The sequence below is a fragment of the Triturus cristatus genome, chromosome 8, assembly GCF_964204655.1.
Source record: "Triturus cristatus chromosome 8, aTriCri1.1, whole genome shotgun sequence".
NCBI lineage: Eukaryota > Metazoa > Chordata > Amphibia > Caudata > Salamandridae > Triturus > Triturus cristatus.
The window spans coordinates 87296908-87317340 of NC_140591.1; the positions used below are offsets into that span (position 1 = coordinate 87296908).

The following is a 20433-nucleotide window of genomic DNA, read 5'->3' on the forward strand; positions in this document are numbered from 1 at the left end:
GCAGGCACCTTGCAGGGCACAGCGGTGTGTAGCCATGGTTTGTTGCTTTTAGTGTAGTGTCTTCACTGGAAAACATTCTTTGCAAAAACACAGACACAAACAGACCGTGTATAAATATCTCCACTCAGAAAGTCGACCTGCACTTAAATCCATGTCAAGCACATGTCCCAAATTATAAACATGGATCATCTACAAATATAGTGTGCATACATTTATCTACTTCTTGATACGGTGCATCTCGATCCCACGAGGAATAAGATCATATGACATGATAAAGACAGATAACTTCTCTGCGCACACAATGACATTATTTCCTACTAACATCTGCTTAGCTACGTGGCCATGCCTCACACACTCATGTTATTTTTTTGCCAAATTGGAGACTGGGGTGGCATTTCATTGGCCTTGAATTCGCACAACACGTTGCCACCGCTGGAGGTCCTCAAGCACTGTGCAGAAGTTGTGCACTTGAGTACTTATTATAGTGCGCCCTTTCTGGGAAGCGTTGGATGGTGCACGTGAGATCCAGAGGGGATCACCATTGTCACTGCAGATTTGGCACCATGCTTAATTTGTGCTGGTGGTTGCAGGTAGTGGCCACTGGCACTCCTTTCTGGGGACTGGAATTTATTTGTCAAGATCAGACTTTCACTAGGAGCACGAGAGGCAAACGTAGACAATGGTGACAAAGGAGGAAGTGGGGATGAAGAGTCTGCAAGAGTAGCCTATGTGGTCATTCCAAACCATATATTAGTGTTAAGGCCCTAGAGCGTCAAATCAATGCTGTTCAAGGGGAGCCGGCCCTGTGCCGATTTTCACTGCTTCTCCGTGTGAGACAGTCAATGGTGCCATTGAGGGGAGTCTTGACCAGCGTGCCACCTCCCTTCAGGGGATATTTCAGTTGGTTTCTCTTGCCTTCATTTTTGATTAACTTCAGGTCAGGCGTTTGAAATCCAGGTCTATTAGAAATAGTTGGGCCTGGGTCCCTCCAACATCAAGCAAGGCCCCTCTATGGCCACCTAGCCTTTAATGTCAATCCATGCAGCTCGTTTTTCAAAACACTGCTACCTTTTTCACCATTCAACTGTTACATTTTCTCATGTGTTCCCTTAGTTGGTCGATTGCTCCAATTCTCTGTGGACACGTCTGCGTTTGATAAAGACGAAAAATAAATGTTCCAAGTACTTTTATGTTCACTTTAGGAGAATCTATTATGAATCTATACTGTCAGAAAGTCTCCGGAAATATTAACTATGAAATAATTTAGAGCTCATCTGCCATCACCAAAACGCAAAGCTGTCCAGACAATTACGCGCCACACAATTCAACTCCACACATTTCCCATCCACACTACCTAATTTGACACCAAACCACATAACACAGCTCAACAAAACAATTGCTAAACACACCACCTAGATCCAATTCACACCACAATTCCACATTGTGTCACACAATTCAACAGCACACCACATAATTAAACGTCACTACATACCACTCCACAAAATACCATTCCACATAACTACCCTCCATAACACACAATCCCTCTACATAATTCCAGAGCACTCAGTACCACAAAATAGACATCACACCATGCCACATAATTGCACTACACAAATCCACTCCACACAACAATTCCACACCCCACATTTACACAACTGATCCAATACAACCCACATAATTCCACTACACACCACATACATACACTCCATAATACAGAGGTAAAAACATTGCCATTTACAATCTCAAGAGCTCTAACTCAAGGAAATGCGAGACCGATTGCATTTCCAATGCTTGTTTTTAGTAAAGCGCTCTCCCCACCCCCTTTGCCTTTTATGTGCAAGAAAAAGGTGTGCAAATGGCGTCACAGTTAAAACAGAAGGGAGCAGAGCTCAAAGGGAGCTCAGGAGAACAAAAGGGAGCAAGGGTTGGGTGGGTGCATGGTGGAAGGGTGACTGGCACAGGAGCTGCGGGTGGATGGGTGTCTGGGGAGGGGTAGGGGTAGGTGCACGGTGGCAGGGTGACTGGCACAAGAGCTGCAGGTGGTTGGGTGTCTGGGGAGGGGTTGGGGTGGGTGCATGGTGGCAGGGTGACTTGCACAGGAGCTCTGTGAGGGGGGGTCTGGGGAGGGGTTGGGGTAGGTGTATGGTGTCAGGGTGACTTTGGGTAGATGTAGAAGACTAAAGTACCTCTAATCACAGTCTCACATTCTAAAGGAAGCCCCATTATTTCGTCACATCCTTGCATTCGCCAAATGCTGGCTAGTTGGCACGAACGAAACGCCATAAACATACATACCTGTGATGTCGTCCCAGCCTGAGATCCTTGCCAGACTGAGCCCTCAATAATCCCAGTTTCAAGCCATAGCTGCACTCTGTTCCTCGCACACCAGGCACATAGTGTAAGCTTTTTAGATCCGCACTCGCCAAATTATGAACACCGGTCAAAGCGAGGGGAGGGGCGCCAGAGTTAGCAGGAGCTCCTGGGCTGGGGACACCTGGGAAGGGGATTGTACTGGTTGTGAGGGCAACTGAGTTGTCTGGGTACACCGGGGGTGAGAATAGAGAGTATCTTGCCTTGCAGGAGGGGGGTGGGGGTGGGGGGGGGGGTAATTGTACTGCAGTACCACGAGCAAACTGCAACTTCCGCCGTGGGAGATACTAAAGACCGAGTGAGATGTTATGCATATGGCATCAATCTACAATCACGTGGCACCACATGCAGATTCCAACATTTCCAGTCTGAGGTAGACACTACAAATAACGGCACTCTAGGTGACAGCAATATTAACGATATTTTGAATAAAAGCGTGCAACCATTCTGCCTGGTTATAAGCAAATCATAACGAAACACTAAATGAGGAAACTTCGGCATTACAATGTGCTAACAAGCCAACACTGCTCTACATAACGCACATACTGCGCCGGAGCCCGGCTGCAAGTCCACCTCAAGTGAAGAGAAAGCGCGCCTGAAAAGACGTGACTGGATTCAAAGCTTAATGGTGGTTATCTCGAAGTGATTTTACTCATTATATGTGGCAGGAGTTCTCACGTCCACCGCAGGCAGGCACGGCGCGTGCACATTTCATGTCCTCTGTACGACAGGGAGGGAGAGAGGGAGCGAGCGAGCGAGCAGGAGTTGTGCGAACGCCCCGAGTCGTACGCGTGCATATCTCATGTCCTCCGTACGCGCACATCTGCTGTCTCTTGTGCTAACGCCGTCAGCCGTACGCATGCACATCTCCTGTCTTCCGTACGTGTGCACATGTCCTGTCCCCCTTCGGCAAAGGAATCAACAACAATAGATCTTGCCAAGGAGAACAGCGCATGCGCTGCGTCACTAGGCGAGACCTAAAAATGGGATTTCATAACGTAAAGTAGTGCACTTCCCATTGACTAGTTTAACATGCATTTATTTTTCATTTAAGGTGGGCATTATTTTACATGTAGTTAAATGCAGGTGAAAGACTAACAAAATAGTTACAGAATATTTAGTTATTTTTATCCGCGCCTTTGACCCCGCCCCAAGCTCACTCAGCCCCACCACCATTGCACTCAGGAACCCAGGTCCCATTCTTTTTGTATGCCCTTCGAGCACTGATGCCTATGCAGGGTTACATATCTGGATCTACAGTCTATGACGCGTCCGCACATGTCCACCATGGTAGAGCACGGTTACCAATGCACAGACCCTGCAGACATTATTAACAGGGCATGAAAATTTTCACTGACAGATAAACATGCCAGGTGTGAAGGCACAGAGGGGTTACCTGCGAGTGTCCTTTGTGGACTTCATATATCATCCTTAGCAGAGACACGTTAAGGGGTGCGCTCTCTCCAAATTCCAAAACTGTTAGGGTACGGTTAACGGAGCGCACGGTCTCTGAAGTGAAATAAAATAACAGTGGTGTGGTAGCGGTGATGGTATGTGTCCTCTGCCGGTATCAATAACCGTAGTGTGGTAGCAGTGATGTGTGTCCTAAGCAGATATCAATAACAGTAGTATGGTAGCAAGGATGATGTGTGTCCTCCGCAGGTATCAATAACATTAGTGTGGTTGCGGCGATGGTGTGTGTCCTTCACAGTTATCAATAACAGTGTGGTTGCAGTGATGGTGTGGTCCTCTGCAGTTATCAATAACAGTAGTGTGGTAGCGGTGATGTGTGTCCTCCACAGGTATCAGTAACATTAGTGTGGTTGCGGTGATGGTGTGTGTCCTTCACAGGTATCAATAACAGTAGTGTAGTTGCAGTGATGGTGTGGTCCTCCGCAGGTATCAATAACTGTGGTGTGGTAGCGGTGATGGTGTGTGTCCTCCGCAGGTATCAATAACCGTAGTGTGGTAGTGGTGATGTGTGTCCTCCGCAGGTATCAATAACAGCAGTGTGGTAGCAGTGATGTGTGTCCTAAGCAGATATCAATAACAGTAGTGTGGTAGCAGTGATGATGTGTGTCCTCCACAGGTATCAATAACTGTGGTGTGGTAGCGGTGATGATGTGCGTAGCAGTGACAACACTGCAACATTCAAGAAGAACAAATGTTACTTACCTGTAAACTGTGGTTCTCCAGTATTGGTGTCTTTCATAGATTCACATGCTTGAATATTCCCCGTCGAAGTGGGAGTCCCACGGTATATAAAAAGCAATAAGTGTCATGTATATAAATAAACATACATAACCACATAATAGCATATACATATCCAAATAAACTTTATATACAATTCAGAAATAACATATCAAATGAAAATACCATAGGATAGTATTGACACATAGGAAAGCATTGAGAAAAAGAATCACTTTCCTGACATAGTCGTTTTACAGTCCAAACTCCAGCCAATCAGGCGTAAGCACCCTCTAGAACCTTCTCCTCAGAGGCTCAGGCTCTCAGATTTTCGTAGCACAAGAGTGACAAAAGAGCCGAAAGAGGAGAAAAGAGCCTCTGAGGGGAGGAGGGTGGGTCGCATGTGAATCTATGAAAGACACCAATACTGGAGAACCACAGTTTACAGGTAAGTAACATTTGTTCTTCTCCAGTATTTGGGGTGTCTTTCATAGATTCACATGCTTGAATAGAATAGTGAGCAGTAAGCAGCAGCCAGCTGACAAGACCGTATTCATAGCATGAAATACAATGACAATGTATTTAATACGCAATGGAGAATACCCAAGGAGGAGGGAAGTAGCAGAGGCTCACCTTATTTAAACAGATTCCGTAGAACTGCTTGTCCCACAGCCGTGTCCGCTTCATTAATCGATTCCAGGCAGTAGTGCTTCGTGAACGTGTGCCTGCTGGACCACGTAGCTGCCCGGCAAATCTGATGGATGGGTACACCAGCGAACAGGGCAGTGGAAGATGACATGGCTCTCGTTGAATGAGCCCTTACTCCAGAAGAAAGAGGCTTGCCAGCCCTTTGATGGCAAAAGGAGATTGCTGAAGAAACCCAACGGGCAATCGTGGGCTTGGTAACCGACTGTCCTTTACAAGTGCGTCCATAGGCCACAAACAGCTGATCCGATTTGCGAAAGGATTGTGTTCTGCTGATGTAAAATTTAAGACATCTCTTTAAGTCCAGAGTGTGTAAACTCTGCTCCGCCGGAGACTGCGGATGCGGGAAAAAGGTTTTTAAGATTACTGGTTCATTGAGATGGAAATCGGATGGCACTTTAGGCATGAAAGCTGGATTAGTGCGGAGAATAACAGTCCGATCTGAATTGAAGAAACGGAGGTCGTATTGTAAAGGCGTGAATGTCACTGACTCTGCGGGAGGAAGTCAGAGCAAGGAGGAGGGCCACTTTCCAAGTTAAGAATTTGAAATCCGCCGAGTGGATTGGCTCAAAGGGCGCCTTCATGAGCTGAGCCAATACGATGTTCAGACGCCACATGGGGGGAGGACGCCGAATGGGCGGGAACATTCGGAAGAGACCCTTGAAAAATTGCTGTATTACTCTAGATGAATAGAGAGAGGACGAGCCGTCCTGCCAAAAGCGAGATATTGCCGCTAGAAAGACCTTTAAGGTAGAGTGTGACAGTCCAGACTGTGCTAACTGCAGGAAGAACGGCAGAATGTTTTCCGGGGAGGCGTACACTGGATGTATGTGGGCGGACGCACACCAAAGACAAAATCGCTTCCACTTTAGCTTATAAGTTTTCCCTGTGGAGGGCGCCCTTGCCTTAGCTAACACCTCTCTGCAGGCTGGTGGAATGTTCAAATGAGCAAATTCAAGGTGCTCAGGTTCCAAGCCGACAAGCTGAGTGAACTGGGATTCGGATGGCATATCCTCCCGTCGTTCATTGTTAGAAGGTCCGGCTTCGGGAGAAGAAGGATGGGCTCGCATTGGGAGAGGAGGAGCAACTCCGAGAACCATGCCTGCCGAGGCCACCGTGGAGCTATGAGGAGCATCTGGCACGGTTGTTGCCGCATCTTCCGCAACACTCGAGGAATCAGAGGGATCGGCGGAAAAGCGTACGCAAATATCCTGTACCAATTTATCGAAAGGGCATTTCCGCACGACCCTTCGTGGGGAAACCAGCTTGCGTAGGACTCGCATTTGGTGTTCTGAGGGGTTGCAAAAATGTCGATAGTCGGGTGACCCCAAAGGCCGAAGACAAAGTCTAGAGTCGGCTGATGCAATTCCCACTCGTGGGTCGATGACGTTGACCAACTGAGTGCATCCGCCAGAGTATTGGAAATGCCGGGCAGGTGAACTGCCTGGAGCGTAATCCGATGGACTATGGCCCAACTCCAAATCCTCTGAGCCAGACGGGAAAGCAGCGGAGATCTTGTCCCGCCCTGCTTGTTCAGGTAGTGCATGCAGGTGGTGGTGTCCGTCTGAATGAGGACTGACTCCCCCTGGAGCTGGAGGCGGAATGATTTCAACGCCAGAAAAATGGCCATCAGCTCCAATCTGTTGATGTGCCAGAAACGCTGAGCTGCTGTCCACTTGCCCTTGACGGATAAATCTTGAAGATGTCCGCCCCAGACTTCCATGGATGCGTCCGTGGTAAGAACGAGTTCTGGGGCTGTCGTTAGAAAAGATGTTCCTGCTGCGATGTTGGAAGGATGAGTCACACCAATGCAGCGCCTGAGCCATGCGGGGTGTCACCACGAGCTGGTCGTTGAAAGAACCGGAGACCTGACGCCACTGCTTGTCCAATTCCTCCTGAATGGTACGACTCAGTCTGCAATGTGGGATCAAAGCGATGCATGAGGACGCCATCCCCAGAAAAGACTTTAATGTGCGGACTGAAACGGACTGCTTTGCTGCAATGGAGCTTGCAAGCTGTCGAATCCGTGCTTGACGATCCGCAGAGGCAAAGGCCAGAGCGGAGTGACACAGCGCTGAGTATCGAGGGCCGCTTGGTGGGAATATTGAGATTTGAGGAGACAATCGTCCAAATACGGGCATATTTGTATGCCCGTCAGTCTCAAATGAGCCACCACCGGGGCCAGGACCTTTGTGAAGACCCGCGGAGCTGAGCGGAGACCGAAGGGCAGGACCTTGAATTGGAAATCCCTGTGACCCACACGAAAACGTAAGTACTTCCTGTGGCGTGGAATTATGGGCACATGGAAATAAGCATCCTGAAGGTCGATTGTTGTCATGAAATCGTCCTGAGAGAAGAATTGAAGGATGTCCTTTAGCGTGAGCATGCGGAATGATTGGTCCTTGAGAAATTTGTTGAGCAACCTTAGATCGAGGATGGGGCGCCCCTCCCCAGATTTCTTTAGTATGAGGAAAAAACGGGAATAGAACCCCAACCCCTTTTGTGATTTCGGAACCACTTCGATGGCCCCTTTTGTGAACATTATCTGAATCTGATTGATAAGTTCTTTGAGGTGAGCGGGAGGAGGTCCGGATGGAGAGGTGTGTGGGGGAACCTTCACAAACTCTAGGGCATGCCCCTTGATATAATGTCCAGAACCCAGCGGTCCAAAGTGATTGAGGACCAAGTTGAAAAGAACTGGGAGATTCGTCCTCCAACAGGAGAAAGGGGAAAACTGGAAAGAGGGGACCTTTGATGTACCCAGTCATTGTTTTTTGGAAGAGTTTCCCCTGTAATTTGACTTTCCTCTATAAGATTTGCCAGACTGCTGTCTGTAAGACTGTTGTGGCTGTGAGGAATAACGTTGTTGTCCTTGGTTGTAGGAGCGGTACTGGGAAGAGGATCCATGAAAAGAAGGAGATGCAGCGGCCGCGCGCACCCCGAAAGGGCTGCTTCCGGAACTGGAGAGTGCCGAGGGAGCGAGCAGTCTCCATGTCCTTCTTGATGGCTTGCAAAGCGTCCTCCACATGCTGGCCGAATAGAGATTCTCCGTCATACGGCATGTCCAGAATCTTGGCCTGTACCTCCTGACGGAACGAGGTGGAACGAAGCCAACCTTGTCGTCTTAAAACAGCCGCTCCAGCCAATTGACGAAACCCCGTGGAGGCAATGTCGACGGAGCAGTCGATTTCGGAGGATGCCCTCTCACCCTCTTGCAGGATCTTTAGAGCTTCCGCTCTAGAATCTTCCGGGATAAGCTTAACCAAAGCCACCATGTCCGACCACATCTGAGGATGGCCAAAGAGTTTGCTGCCCGGACTGTTGTTGAAGCCATGGTTGAAAACTTCTTGCCAATGGCATCCAGGCGGCGGTCGTCACGATCCGGGGGTGATGAAAGCGGAGACGATGGATTTTTGGAGCGACGTTGCGCCGCCTGGGTGATCACCGAGTCTGGCTTAGGCTGAGACACTAAGCAAGCTGGGGAAGAGTCCGGGGCCTTGTACTTTTTCTCCAGTCGCGGGAGGACAGCCGGGATGGAGTTAGGCGTTTTCATCAGTTTAATGCCCTCGTTCCAGATAAAGTCAATAATGGGCACGGCTCGTATCTGCTTCTGCGGCTGGGACTTGAAGTCGTACAGAAAGCAGTCCTCCTCCCTAACCATCATGGGAAGGTGAAAACGTTGAGCTGCCCTGTCCATCAGTTGATGGAATCCTGATATGTCGACAGGTGGTAAATTTACTGGCGATGTTGGAGGTGATGCCGGCGAATTGACTTGATAGTCATCCCAGTCCGCCATAGAGTCGTCATCATGAAGCTCTCCGTCGTCCGTATCCAGATTATCCTCCACCTCATCTGTCGCAGGGTGAACCAATGCAGGTGCGGATGGTGTCGGCAACGTTGGCAACACAGGGGTAGACGGAACAGCAGATGGCGTCTCACGTGGAGAGCTATGAGAGGAAGCCGGAAAGCGCCGATTGCAATCTTCCAACATGAATTGAAGGTTGGAGATGAGCGACAACGGCAGCTGCGCCATGGGAACTTGTGCAGGGGGATGTTGCTCCTGCTCCTGACAGTAATAGTCCTGCGAATAATGATCCTCTTCAAAATCTTGGCATTTAATGTGGAGCTCAGAAGGACTACGAGCATCTCGAAAAGAGGACTGAACATAGTCATCCGAGTCCGAAACCTCCTCAGCAGCCAAGGGGAATAGCTGATGAGATGGCCGAGTGACCGATGGCATCATAACAGAGTCCAGCACAGCATGGTGACGCTGCAACAATGAGGTGTCCACCGACACTGGCGCTGGTGTAGACATTGGCACCAAAGGCATCGTTGCAAAATTTGACACCTCAGTCGTCGAGACGATCGTCGACGATGTCGCCGTCGACGAGGCGGCCGCCGATGCAGTCGACGACGAAGCCCGTGCCGACGAGACTGCCGTTGACGACGAGCCCGCCGACGACGACGTCGATGCTGTGAGCGTCGACGGCGATGATCGTCGACGAAGCCTTAGACGTCGACGGAAGCACCAGCTTCCTAGTCGTCGACGAAGAAGATAGTGGAATCGTCAACGAAATAGTCTTCAGGGAAACACACACCACTGTCGACGGTGAAAACGTAGACGACGAAGGAAATCTGCTTGACACAGTCGTCACCGAAGTTGAAGAAGTGGCAGATCTCATCGTCGGAGGGGCCGTCGACGGGTTAGCGCGTTTTTGACTAGAAACATGCGCTGACGGAGTCAGAGACGCCTGAGAGCTAGGTCTCGGGGGTGCAGGCGTGGTAACAGAGACTTGGCCTGCAAACACTTCCTCAAGATGAAGTCTCTTCTTTTTCAAAAAGGGAGACGGCAAGTCCTGAACACTACCACGCTTGGAGGAGACTCCTGTTTGGACAGAGACTACACTCTCCACCTCAGAAAGGGGGTTATACGAATCCTTCAGTTTTTGAAGCCACAATAATAGGCGACCCTCCCTGTCCTTCAAAGTCTTTTGAGAGGAGGTTCTACAGATTTTACAGTTGGCCACCTTATGGTCAGGGTAAAGAAAATAAATAACTTTTTCATGAGGGTCCTCAGAAAAGAGTCTTAACTTCCCACAAGATGAACAGGGACGGAAAAGAGACTTCTTACTTGAAGACATGGTGAGAAAAACTCAAACCAGACCAAAGAACTTAGCAGAGCTCAGGGAGACTCCCTTCACACGACGTGCGGTAGAAAATCTGATAGCCTGAGCCTCTGAGGAGAAGGTTCTAGAGGGTGCTTACGCCTGATTGGCTGGAGTTTGGACTGTAAAACGACAATGATATGTCAGTAAAGTGATTATTTTTCTCAATGCTTTCCTATGTGTCAATACTATGCTATGGTATTTTCACTTGATATGTTATTTCTGAATTGTATATAAAGTTTATTTGGATATGTATATGCTATTATGTGGTTATGTATGTTTATGTATATACATGACACTTATTGCTTTTTATATACCGTGGGACTCCCACTTCGACGACGGGGAATATTCAAGCATGTGAATCTATGAAAGACACCCCAAATACTGGAGAAATGAGCCTACTCTTGAGGCCAGGTGATCTTTATGGACACTGATAAGCACCCCTAGGTATTTGCAATACAAGCAGAGGCACAGCCTCTGCAGAGGGCACACAGACCAGTGGTACTTCCTACCGAAGAACTGGCAGCTCTAAACTTACTGAGTTTGTTATTGCTCAAAGTTTGGCACCAGAAACCCAGTCACAGGTTAATGGGCTCTGCCAACCTGACAGGTAGTACCAAATGCTGGGCAGGAGGGTCCTTACTATTCAGTGCAAGCCACACGGATCAATAGTACCCTGCACTAACCACCATGTGATCGGTAATGACAGTGTGTGCTAGGAGAACGTACAGATCAGCATGTACCAAGAGGGGTGACTAGACCAGAGGCAGCACAAGAGATGGGACTTTTCAGGAGAGGCTCAGAAGTAACTTAAGGAGGTTCTTCACAGAAGGCAGAGTAAAAGTACGAACCAACATCCAGAAGTACCCAACGCTAGGCATGAGGATTAGCAGTATCCAATGCCATCAACACAGGGCAGTAGTGCCCAACCCTAGCAATGCAAGTCAGTAGTACCCAACACTAGCCAAACAGGTCAGTTGTAACCAACACCAGCCATGCAGGTCAGTAGTACCAAACACTAGGCATGAGGATCGCAGTATCCAACGCCATCAACACAGGGCAGTAGTGCTCAACACCAGAAAAAAAAGTGGTCAGTGGTAGCTAAAACTAGCCACACAGGTCAGTAATACTCAATACTAGCCTTGCAGGTCAGTAGCAACAAACACCAGCCACGTAGGTCAGTAGTACCCAATACTAGTCACACAGGTCAATAGCACCCAGGATTAGGCATGACGATCAGTAATAGCCAACGCTAGCAACACAGGGCAGTAGTGTCCAACCCAAGCCATGCAGGTCAGTAGTACTCCAAACTAGCCACGCAGGTCAGTTGTAACCAACACCAGCCTTGCAGGTCAGTAGTAAACCATGCTAGCCACTCAGATCAGTATTACCCAATGTAAGCCACGTAGGTCACTAGTACCCATCGCTACCCACAGGGTTTGGCAGTACCCAATACTAGCTGTGCAGGTCAGCAATACCCATCAAGCAGCCTTCAGCACCCAATGCTAGTCACATGGGTTTGCAGTACCCAATGCTAGCCGTGCAGGTCAGTAGTCTCATGGGCCTGCAGCACCCAGTGCCAGTCACATGGGCCTGCAGCACCCAGTGCCAGTCACATGGGCCTGCAGCACCCAGTGCCAGTCACATGGGCCTGCAGCACCCAGTGCCAGTCACATGGGCCTGCAGCACCCAGTGCCAGTCACATGGGCCTGCAGCACCCAGTGCCAGTCACATGGGCCTGCAGCACCCAGTGCCAGTCACATGGGTCTGCAGCACCCAGTGCCAGTCACATGGGTCTGCAGTACCCAGTGCCAGTCACATGGGTCTGCAGTACCCAGTGCCAGGCACATGGGTCTGCAGTACCCAGTGCCAGGCACATGGGTCTGCAGTACCCAGTGCCAGGCACATGGGTCTGCAGTACCCAGTGCCAGGCACATGGGTCTGCAGTACCCAGTGCCAGGCACATGGGTCTGCAGTACCCAGTGCTAGCCATGAAGGTCAGTAGTACACAACGCTAGCTGAGCAGGCCAGCAAAAACCAGTGCTAGCCACAAAGGTCAGTAGTAACTATTGCTTGCCAAGCAGGTCAGTAGTACCAATTGCAAGCCAAGGGGGCCTTCAATACCCTGTGCTACGCACATCGGTCTGCAGTATCCAATTCTAGTCGGGCAGGCCAGTATTACACAACATTAGTGAGGTCAGTAGAAGCCAGTGCTAGCCACGCAGGTCAAGAACACACAATGCTAACTGGGCAGCTCAATAGTACCCAAAGCTAGCCGTGAAGGTCAAGAGCACACAACACTAACAGGGCAGGTCAGCAGAAACCAGTGCTAGCCGCGCAACTCAGTAGTACCCAGTGCTAGCCGCGCAACTCAGTAGTACCTAGTGCTAGTCGCGCAACTCAGTAGTACCTAGTGCTAGTCGCGCAACTCAGTAGTGCCCCAATGATAGCCGCGCAGCTCAGAAGTACCCAATGCTAGCCGCGCAGCTCAGAAGTACCCAATGCTAGCCACGCAGCTCAGAAGTACCCAATGCTAGCCACGCAGCTCAGAAGTACCCAATGCTAGCCACGCAGCTCAGAAGTACCCAATGCTAGCCGCGCAGCTCAGAAGTACCCAATGCTAGCCGCGCCGCATAATAGTACCCAATGCTAGTCGTGCAGCTCAATAGTACCCAATGCTAGTTGCGCCGCTCAATAGTACCCAATGCTAGCCGTGCAGTTCAATAGTACCCAATGCTAGCCGTGCAGTTCAATAGTACCCAATGCTAGCCGCGCAGCTCAGAAGTACCCAATGCTAGCCGCGCAGCTCAGAAGTACCCAATGCTAGCCGCGCAGCTCAGAAGTACCCAATGCTAGCCGCGCAGCTCAGAAGTACCAATGCTAGCCGCGCAGCTCAGAAGTACCAATGCTAGCCGCGCAGCTCAGAAGTACCCAATGCTAGCCGCGCCGCTCAATAGTACCCAATGCTAGCCGCGCCGCTCAATAGTACCCAATGCTAGCCGTGCCGCTCAATACTACCCAATGCCAGCTGCACAGCTTATTACCCAATGTGAGCTGCACAGCTCAGCAGTGCTCGACAGCGGTGGCTCGCTGGCAGGCTCACCTGTCGCAGGTGTTGTCAAGGTCTTCGCAGTCGCAGAAGCAGGCCACCATATGGTTCTTCTCACCATCTCGGTCGACGTATTCGCAGCAGCACAGGGAGTCATCGAAGTCCGTCGCCTTGCCATATTTTGACTTCTTGGTGCTCATTATACGTCTCCGCACTACTGCAAAAGCCTGCTTGGTCCAGGTAAGGACAGGTGTGGCTGCCAAGGGTCACTGCCTGGAGAAACACAGAGCAAGAATGAAAATGATAAAGAAGTGGCTATCGGTGCATCACAGGGGTGAAGGAGAACAAGAAGTGTGATGAGGAACAAGAAAACTTTGGCTCATGCAATGCGTGTCCATGCCACATGTTCAGCATAACGGCTATGCAAATGATTTCCACTTAGATGCACTGCATGTAAATTTAACTCCTATGAAAAGCCACACAACCCCCATAGGGCTGAAAGTGCTCCACCCCCCCCCCCCCCCCACCCCCCCCCCTCCCCTCCCATCGCGTGTCTCAGCCCGAGCTGCTGTGGGCTCAGCTTGGGAGTGTCGGGTGTCTTCTCTCCAGCATGCCCGAGTTTTTCACAGGTCTTTAAAGACCATTTGCATATTTACTTTGTAAACTGGTTACAGAGGCTTAGTTTTTGTTTCTGGTTCCAGTACCCCCTGGGCCCCCACTCTGACTATTCCTTACATTTGTATTTTACATTTACTGCCCTAGTATGAGAATGCATTTCATGAAAAGGAATATAAAGCAGGGTTGCCAAAAGAAAAATGCCAACCATGTGTTTAAAGAGCCTGCAAAGACCTTGTCTTAACACTAAATAGAGTTATAAATAAAAAAGTATGTATTCATTTGTAATGTGACTTTTCTGTCTTTGTTCCCTTTATAGATCAGTCTTGGATCATCAGGCAGCCCTGGATCACAATTACTAGTGCTTTCTATTTATATGTGCTGTTCGAAGTATGCACAGTGAAGTGCTGAAAATACGGCTTTAGGTGACTGTCTACTTTTGTACCATCTGGGACATCAAAATAATGATCTGGCAACCCTAAACATAAGACTAAGTTTTGTAGTAGGATCAGCATGTTATTTATTTGCTCCACCCTCGATTAATGCCATAATAGCAATAGTTTAACTTACATCTGAAACACTACGCCGCCGTAAATAACATGCGGAGTTACTTCAAGTGTCTGGTGATGCACGCTGCATTCAGACAACTCACTCCTCATTCTCGCCCTTCCCTTTCATGCTCACCCTGCACTCATAGCGATCACAATGCATTCACACTGATCCCCATGCACTCACCATTTACCCACTCACCCTACATTCAGTGATCACCCTGCACTCACAATGAACTTGTGCTGCTCACCCTGTACCTCACGCTGCACTCATGTGACACTTCACTCACCTGTCCCCCTCACTGCTCAATCTGCAATCTCACTCAAACAAGCCCATCACTAACCATGCATTTAATCGTCCCACTCTGCACTTACATACACACCCAAATTCATATGGTCGCCTCACTCACCCTGCAGTCACTCCTCTTACTCTACTCTCAAACTGTCACATCGCTCAGCATGCACTCACATACCCTGCCACCCACACAGCGCAGAGGGTTAATGTGCCAGCTACAAAGAATGTGTACCATGCAGATCACAGACCGAGTGTGAGTAAACTATGAGTAGCGCTATCAAAAAATGAAATGTTTGTCAGAAAGGTTCTAGGGAGAGATGAGGCGCATTGTCGGCGAGTGGTAGTGAGGGAATTCATGGAGAAGGAGGAAATGGGGAAGGGCACAAAAAAGACTGTTGCACCGTGTGCGACCAGTGCTAGGACCAGCTCCGGCTGGGAGTGTTAGGCCCCCCCACTGAAGTTCGGGTCTAGTTGCGCCCTGCCAGTGACAATCCTAAAACTCCGGCACGGATACAGTTTTGGGGGCCTACATTGGAGACCCCTCTAGTAATCTGCACGTGTTTAATGCCAAGAAACATGTATTATGTCAAGGGAGGCGTTTGTTCCAATACAGTGTTTAAACACACTCAGTGTTTAGTTTCTTACTCAACAGAGGCAGGGGGAGCTGAAGACGTAAGCCCAGGGTCACACATGCGGTCATTTGGGTCTTCCGATTGCACTTCCGGTTACCTAGCCAGAGTTAATTGCGGAAGCAGGCACCCGAAAGTGCTGCGAGAGGCGGGTGATGAGTAGGGGTGGCAAAGGGGGTGGGTTTTGGCATGGGACATCATTTGCACAAACGTAGCTGCTGGAAGAAGGAAATTCCATCGCTGTAAGCATAAATACACACTGTTCCTGCTAAATCAGCAGCGGGTGCCCTTCGGCGTCATTAGTTATGAGTTGACAGGTGCAAACTTTCAGCACAGGAGGCGATAATTTAAACCCGCACAACCACAAATACACGAGGCAGAACACAATCAGAAAACCTGCACGGTTCACGTACTTTACAGCACCGGTCCGTATTACCCAATGCTGCTAAAACACACCCAGAGGTGTGATTTTCTTGTGGTTTTGTAGTTTGGTCGCAGGTGGGTCCTCCCCTCTGAATAGGCACCGCCCTCTGGGGGACACTCCCCGTCCAGTGGGATCACCCCCCTACGAGGCAGGGACGCTTTCACGGCATACCTCGTCCACTGTAGCCCCCACACCCGTAAACGTAATTTATGTATACAATTACAAAAAAAAGCTTCTTTTAAATAATCTACTGGTAGCCGAGACACTGTCTGCTGGAAGTTTTAACACCAGAGACCCTCTCCGATCAGCAGTCTTTGTAATGCTACATTGAGAAATGCAACTCTTGAGAAAAGAAACACAGGACCTCACCAGGGCCGGCTTTTGGCATGGCCGAGCTGGGGTTAGGCCCAGGGCGCCAATCTACTGAGGAGCTCTCGGCATTAAAGCCCTGTGCACACCAACGTCCCTCTCTACCTTGCCTCCAGCGACTTCGTTTAACGCAGTTCTAATTATTATTAACGAGCTGTAATTAAAACCCCATCAGCCCCCGTCCTCTCCCATCTACTTTCAACCCATGAAAATACCGGAGTTCGGAGACAAGTTGCTCCTTTGATGGAGCCAGTCAGGGACTGACCTGTGAAACCTCACAACCTGGGGCGGGGTTGGAAGGGCCTCGGAGCAGGCTGGCCCTTCATACCTAGGGACAGGGTTGAAGGACCTCAGAGCAGGCTGGCCCTTCATACCTAGGGACAGGGATGAAGGACCTCAGAGCAGGCTGGCCCTTCATACCTAGGGACAGGATTGGAGGACCTCACAGCAGGCAGGCCCTTCATACCTAGGGACAGGGTTGGAGGACCTCAGAGCAGGCCGGCCCTTCATACCTAGGTACAAGCTTGGAGGACCTCAGAAGAGGCTGGCCCTTCATACATAGGGACAGGGTTGGAGGACATCGGAGCAGGCTGGCCCTTCATACCTAGGGACAGGGTTGGAGGACCTCAGAGCAGGCTGGCCCTTCATACCTAGGGACAGGGTTGGAAGACCTCAGAGCAGGCTGGCCCTTCATACCTAGGGACAGGGTTGGAGGACCTCAGAGCAGGCTGGCCCTTCATACCTATGGACAGGGTTGGAGGACCTCGGAGCAGGCTAGCCCTTCATACCTAGGGACAGGGTTGGAGGACATTAGAGCAGGCACGCCCTTCATACCTAGGGACAGGGCTGGAGGACCTCGGAGTAGGCTGGCCCTTCATACCTAGGGACAGGGTTGGAGGACATCGGAGCAGGCTGGCCCTTCATACCTAGGGACAGAGTTGGCGGACATCGGAGCAGGCTGGCCCTTCATACCTAGGGACAGAGTTGGAGGACATCGGAGCAGGCTGGCCCTTCATACCTAGGGACAGAGTTGGAGGACATCGGAGCAGGCTGGCCCTTCATACCTAGGGACAGAGTTGGCGGACATCGGAGCAAGCTGGCCCTTCATACCTAGGGACAGGATTGGAGGACCTCAGAGCAGGCAGGCCCTTCATACCTAGGGACAGGGTTGGAGGACCTCAGAGCAGGCAGGCCCTTCATACCTAGGTACAAGGTTGGAGGACCTCAGAGCAGGCTGGCCCTTCATACCTAGGGACAACCTAGGGACAGGGTTGGAGGACATCGGAGCAGGCTGGCCCTTCATACATAGGGACAACCTAGGGACAGGGTTGGAGGCAATCGGAGCAGGCTGGCCCTTCATACCTAGGGACAGGGTTGGAGGACCTCAGAGCAGGCTGGCCCTTCATACCTAGGGACAGGGTTGGAGGACCTCAGAGCAGGCTGGCCCCTCATACCTAGGGACAGGGTTGGAGGACCGCGGAGCAGGCTAGCCCTTCATACCTAGGGACAGGGTTGGAGGACAGAGCAGGCAGGCCCTTCATACCTAGGGACAGGGTTGGAGGACATCGGAGCAGGCTGGCCCTTCATACCTAGGGACAGGGTTGGAGGACCTCAGAGGAGGCTAGCCCTTCATACCTAGGGACAGGGCTGGAGTACCTTGGAGCAGGCAGGCCCTTCATACCTAGGGACAGAGTTGGTGGACATCGGAGCAGGCTGGCCCTTCATACCTAGGGACAGGGTTGGAGGACATCGGAGCAGGCTGGCCCTTCATACCTAGGGACAGGGCTGGAGTACCTTGGAGCAGGCAGGCCCTTCATACCTAGGGACAGAGTTGGTGGACATCGGAGCAGGCTGGCCCTTCATACCTAGGGACAGGGTTGGAAGACCTCAGAGGAGGCTGGCCCTTCATACCTAGGGACAGGGCTGGAGTACCTTGGAGCAGGCAGGCCCTTCATACCTAGGGACAGAGTTGGTGGACATCGGAGCAGGCTGGCCCTTCATACCTAGGGACAGGGTTGGAGGACATCGGAGCAGGCTGGCCCTTCATACCTAGGGACAGAGTTGGCGGACATCGGAGCAGGCTGGCCCTTCATACCTAGGGACAGGGTTGGAGGACATCGGAGCAGGCTGGCCCTTCATACCTAGGGACAGAGTTGGCAGACATCGGAGCAAGCTGGCCCTTCATACCTAGGGACAGGATTGGAGGACCTCAGAGCAGGCAGGCCCTTCATACCTAGGGACAGGGTTGGAGGACCTCAGAGCAGGCAGGCCCTTCATACCTAGGTACAAGGTTGGAGGACCTCAGAGCAGGCAGGCCCTTCATACCTAGGGACAACCTAGGGACAGGGTTGGAGGACATCGGAGCAGGCTGGCCCTTCATACATAGGGACAGGGTTGGAGGACCTCAGAGCAGGCTGGCCCTTCATACCTAGGGACAACCTAGGGACAGGGTTGGAGGACATCGGAGCAGGCTGGCCCTTCATACCTAGGGACAGGGTTGGAGGACCTCGGAGCAGGCAGGCCCTTCATACCCAGGGACAGGGCTGGAGGACCTCGGAGTAGGCTGGCCCTTCATACCTAGGGACAGCCTAGGGACAGGGTTGGAGGACATTGGAGCAGGCAGGCCCTTCATACCTAGGGACAGGGCTGGAGGACCTCGGAGTAGGCAGGCCTTTCATACCTAGGGACAGGGTTGGAGTACCTCGGAGCAGGCTGGTCCTTCATACCTAGGGACAGGGTTGGAGAACATCGGAGCAGGCTGGCCCTTCACACCTAGGGACAGAGTTGGTGGACATCGGAGCAGGCTGGGCCTGCATACCTAGGGACAGGGCTGGAGTACCTTGGAGCAGGCAGGCCCTTCATACCTAGGGACAGAGTTAGTGGACATCGGAGCAGGCTGGCCCCTTCATACCTAGGGACAGGGTTGGAGGACCTCAGAGGAGGCTGGCCCTTCATACCTAGGGACAGGGCTGGATTACCTTGGAGCAGGCAGGCCCTTCATACCTAGGGACAGAGTTGGTGGACATCGGAGCAGGCTGGCCCTTCATACCTAGGGACAGGGCTGGAGTACCTTGGAGCAGGGAGGCCCTTCATACCTAGGGACAGAGTTGGTGGACATAGGAGCAGGCTGGCCCTTCATACCTAGGGACAGGGTTGGAGGACCTCAGAGGAGGCTGGCCCTTCATACCTAGGGACAGGGCTGGAGTACCTTGGAGCAGGCAGGCCCTTCATACCTAGGGACAGAGTTGGTGGACATCGGAGCAGGCTGGCCCTTCATACCTAGGGACAGAGTTGGCGGACATCGGAGCAGGCTGGCCCTTCATACCTAGGGACAGAGTTGGCGGACATCGGAGCAGGCTGGCCCTTTATACCTAGGGACAGAGTTGGCGGACATCGGAGCAGGCTGGCCCTTCATACCTAGGGACAGGGTTGGAGGACATCGGAGCAGGCTGGCCCTTCATACCTAGGGACAGAGTTGGCGACATTGGAGCAAGCTGGCCCTTCATACCTAGGGACAGGATTGGAGGACCTCAGAGCAGGCAGGCCCTTCATACCTAGGTACAAGGTTGGAGGACCTCAGAGCAGGCAGGCCCTTCATACCTAGGGACAACCTAGGGACAGGGTTGGAGGACATCGGAGCAGGCTGGCCCTTCATACCTAGGGACAGGGTTGGAGGACATCGGAGCAGGCAGGCCCTTCATACCTAGGGACAGGGCTGGAGGACCACGGAGCAGGCAGGCCCTTCATACCTAGGAACAGGGTTGGAGGACCTCGGAGCAGGCTGGCCCTTCATACCTAGGGACAGAATTGGCGGACATCGGAGCAGTCTGGCCCTTCATACCTAGGGACAGGGTTGGAGGACCTCAGAGCAGGCAGGCCCTTCATACCTAGGGACAGGGCTGGAGGACATCGGAGCAGGCTGGCCCTTCATACCTAGGGACAGGGCTGGAGGACCTCGGAGCAGGCAGGCCCTTCATACCTAGGGACAGGGCTGGAGGACCACGGAGCAGGCAGGCCCTTCATACCTAGGGACAGGGCTGGTGTACCTCGGAGCAGGCTGGCCCTTCATACCTAGGG

General features: G+C 51.4%; 1 protein-coding gene across 5 annotated transcripts in view; it reads right to left on the reverse strand.

The window, feature by feature from the left end:
- Positions 1-20433, reverse strand: part of ZDHHC23 (zDHHC palmitoyltransferase 23) — a 253237-nt gene that overhangs the window by 205892 nt on the left and 26912 nt on the right. For all 5 annotated transcript variants that reach the window (XM_085621072.1, XM_085621069.1, XM_085621073.1 and 2 more), the window contains exon 2: positions 13531-13749. In XM_085621072.1, coding sequence (XP_085477198.1) covers positions 13531-13676 — 146 coding nt within the window. In that variant the 5' untranslated portion in view covers positions 13677-13749. The remainder of the gene's footprint in view (positions 1-13530; positions 13750-20433) is intronic.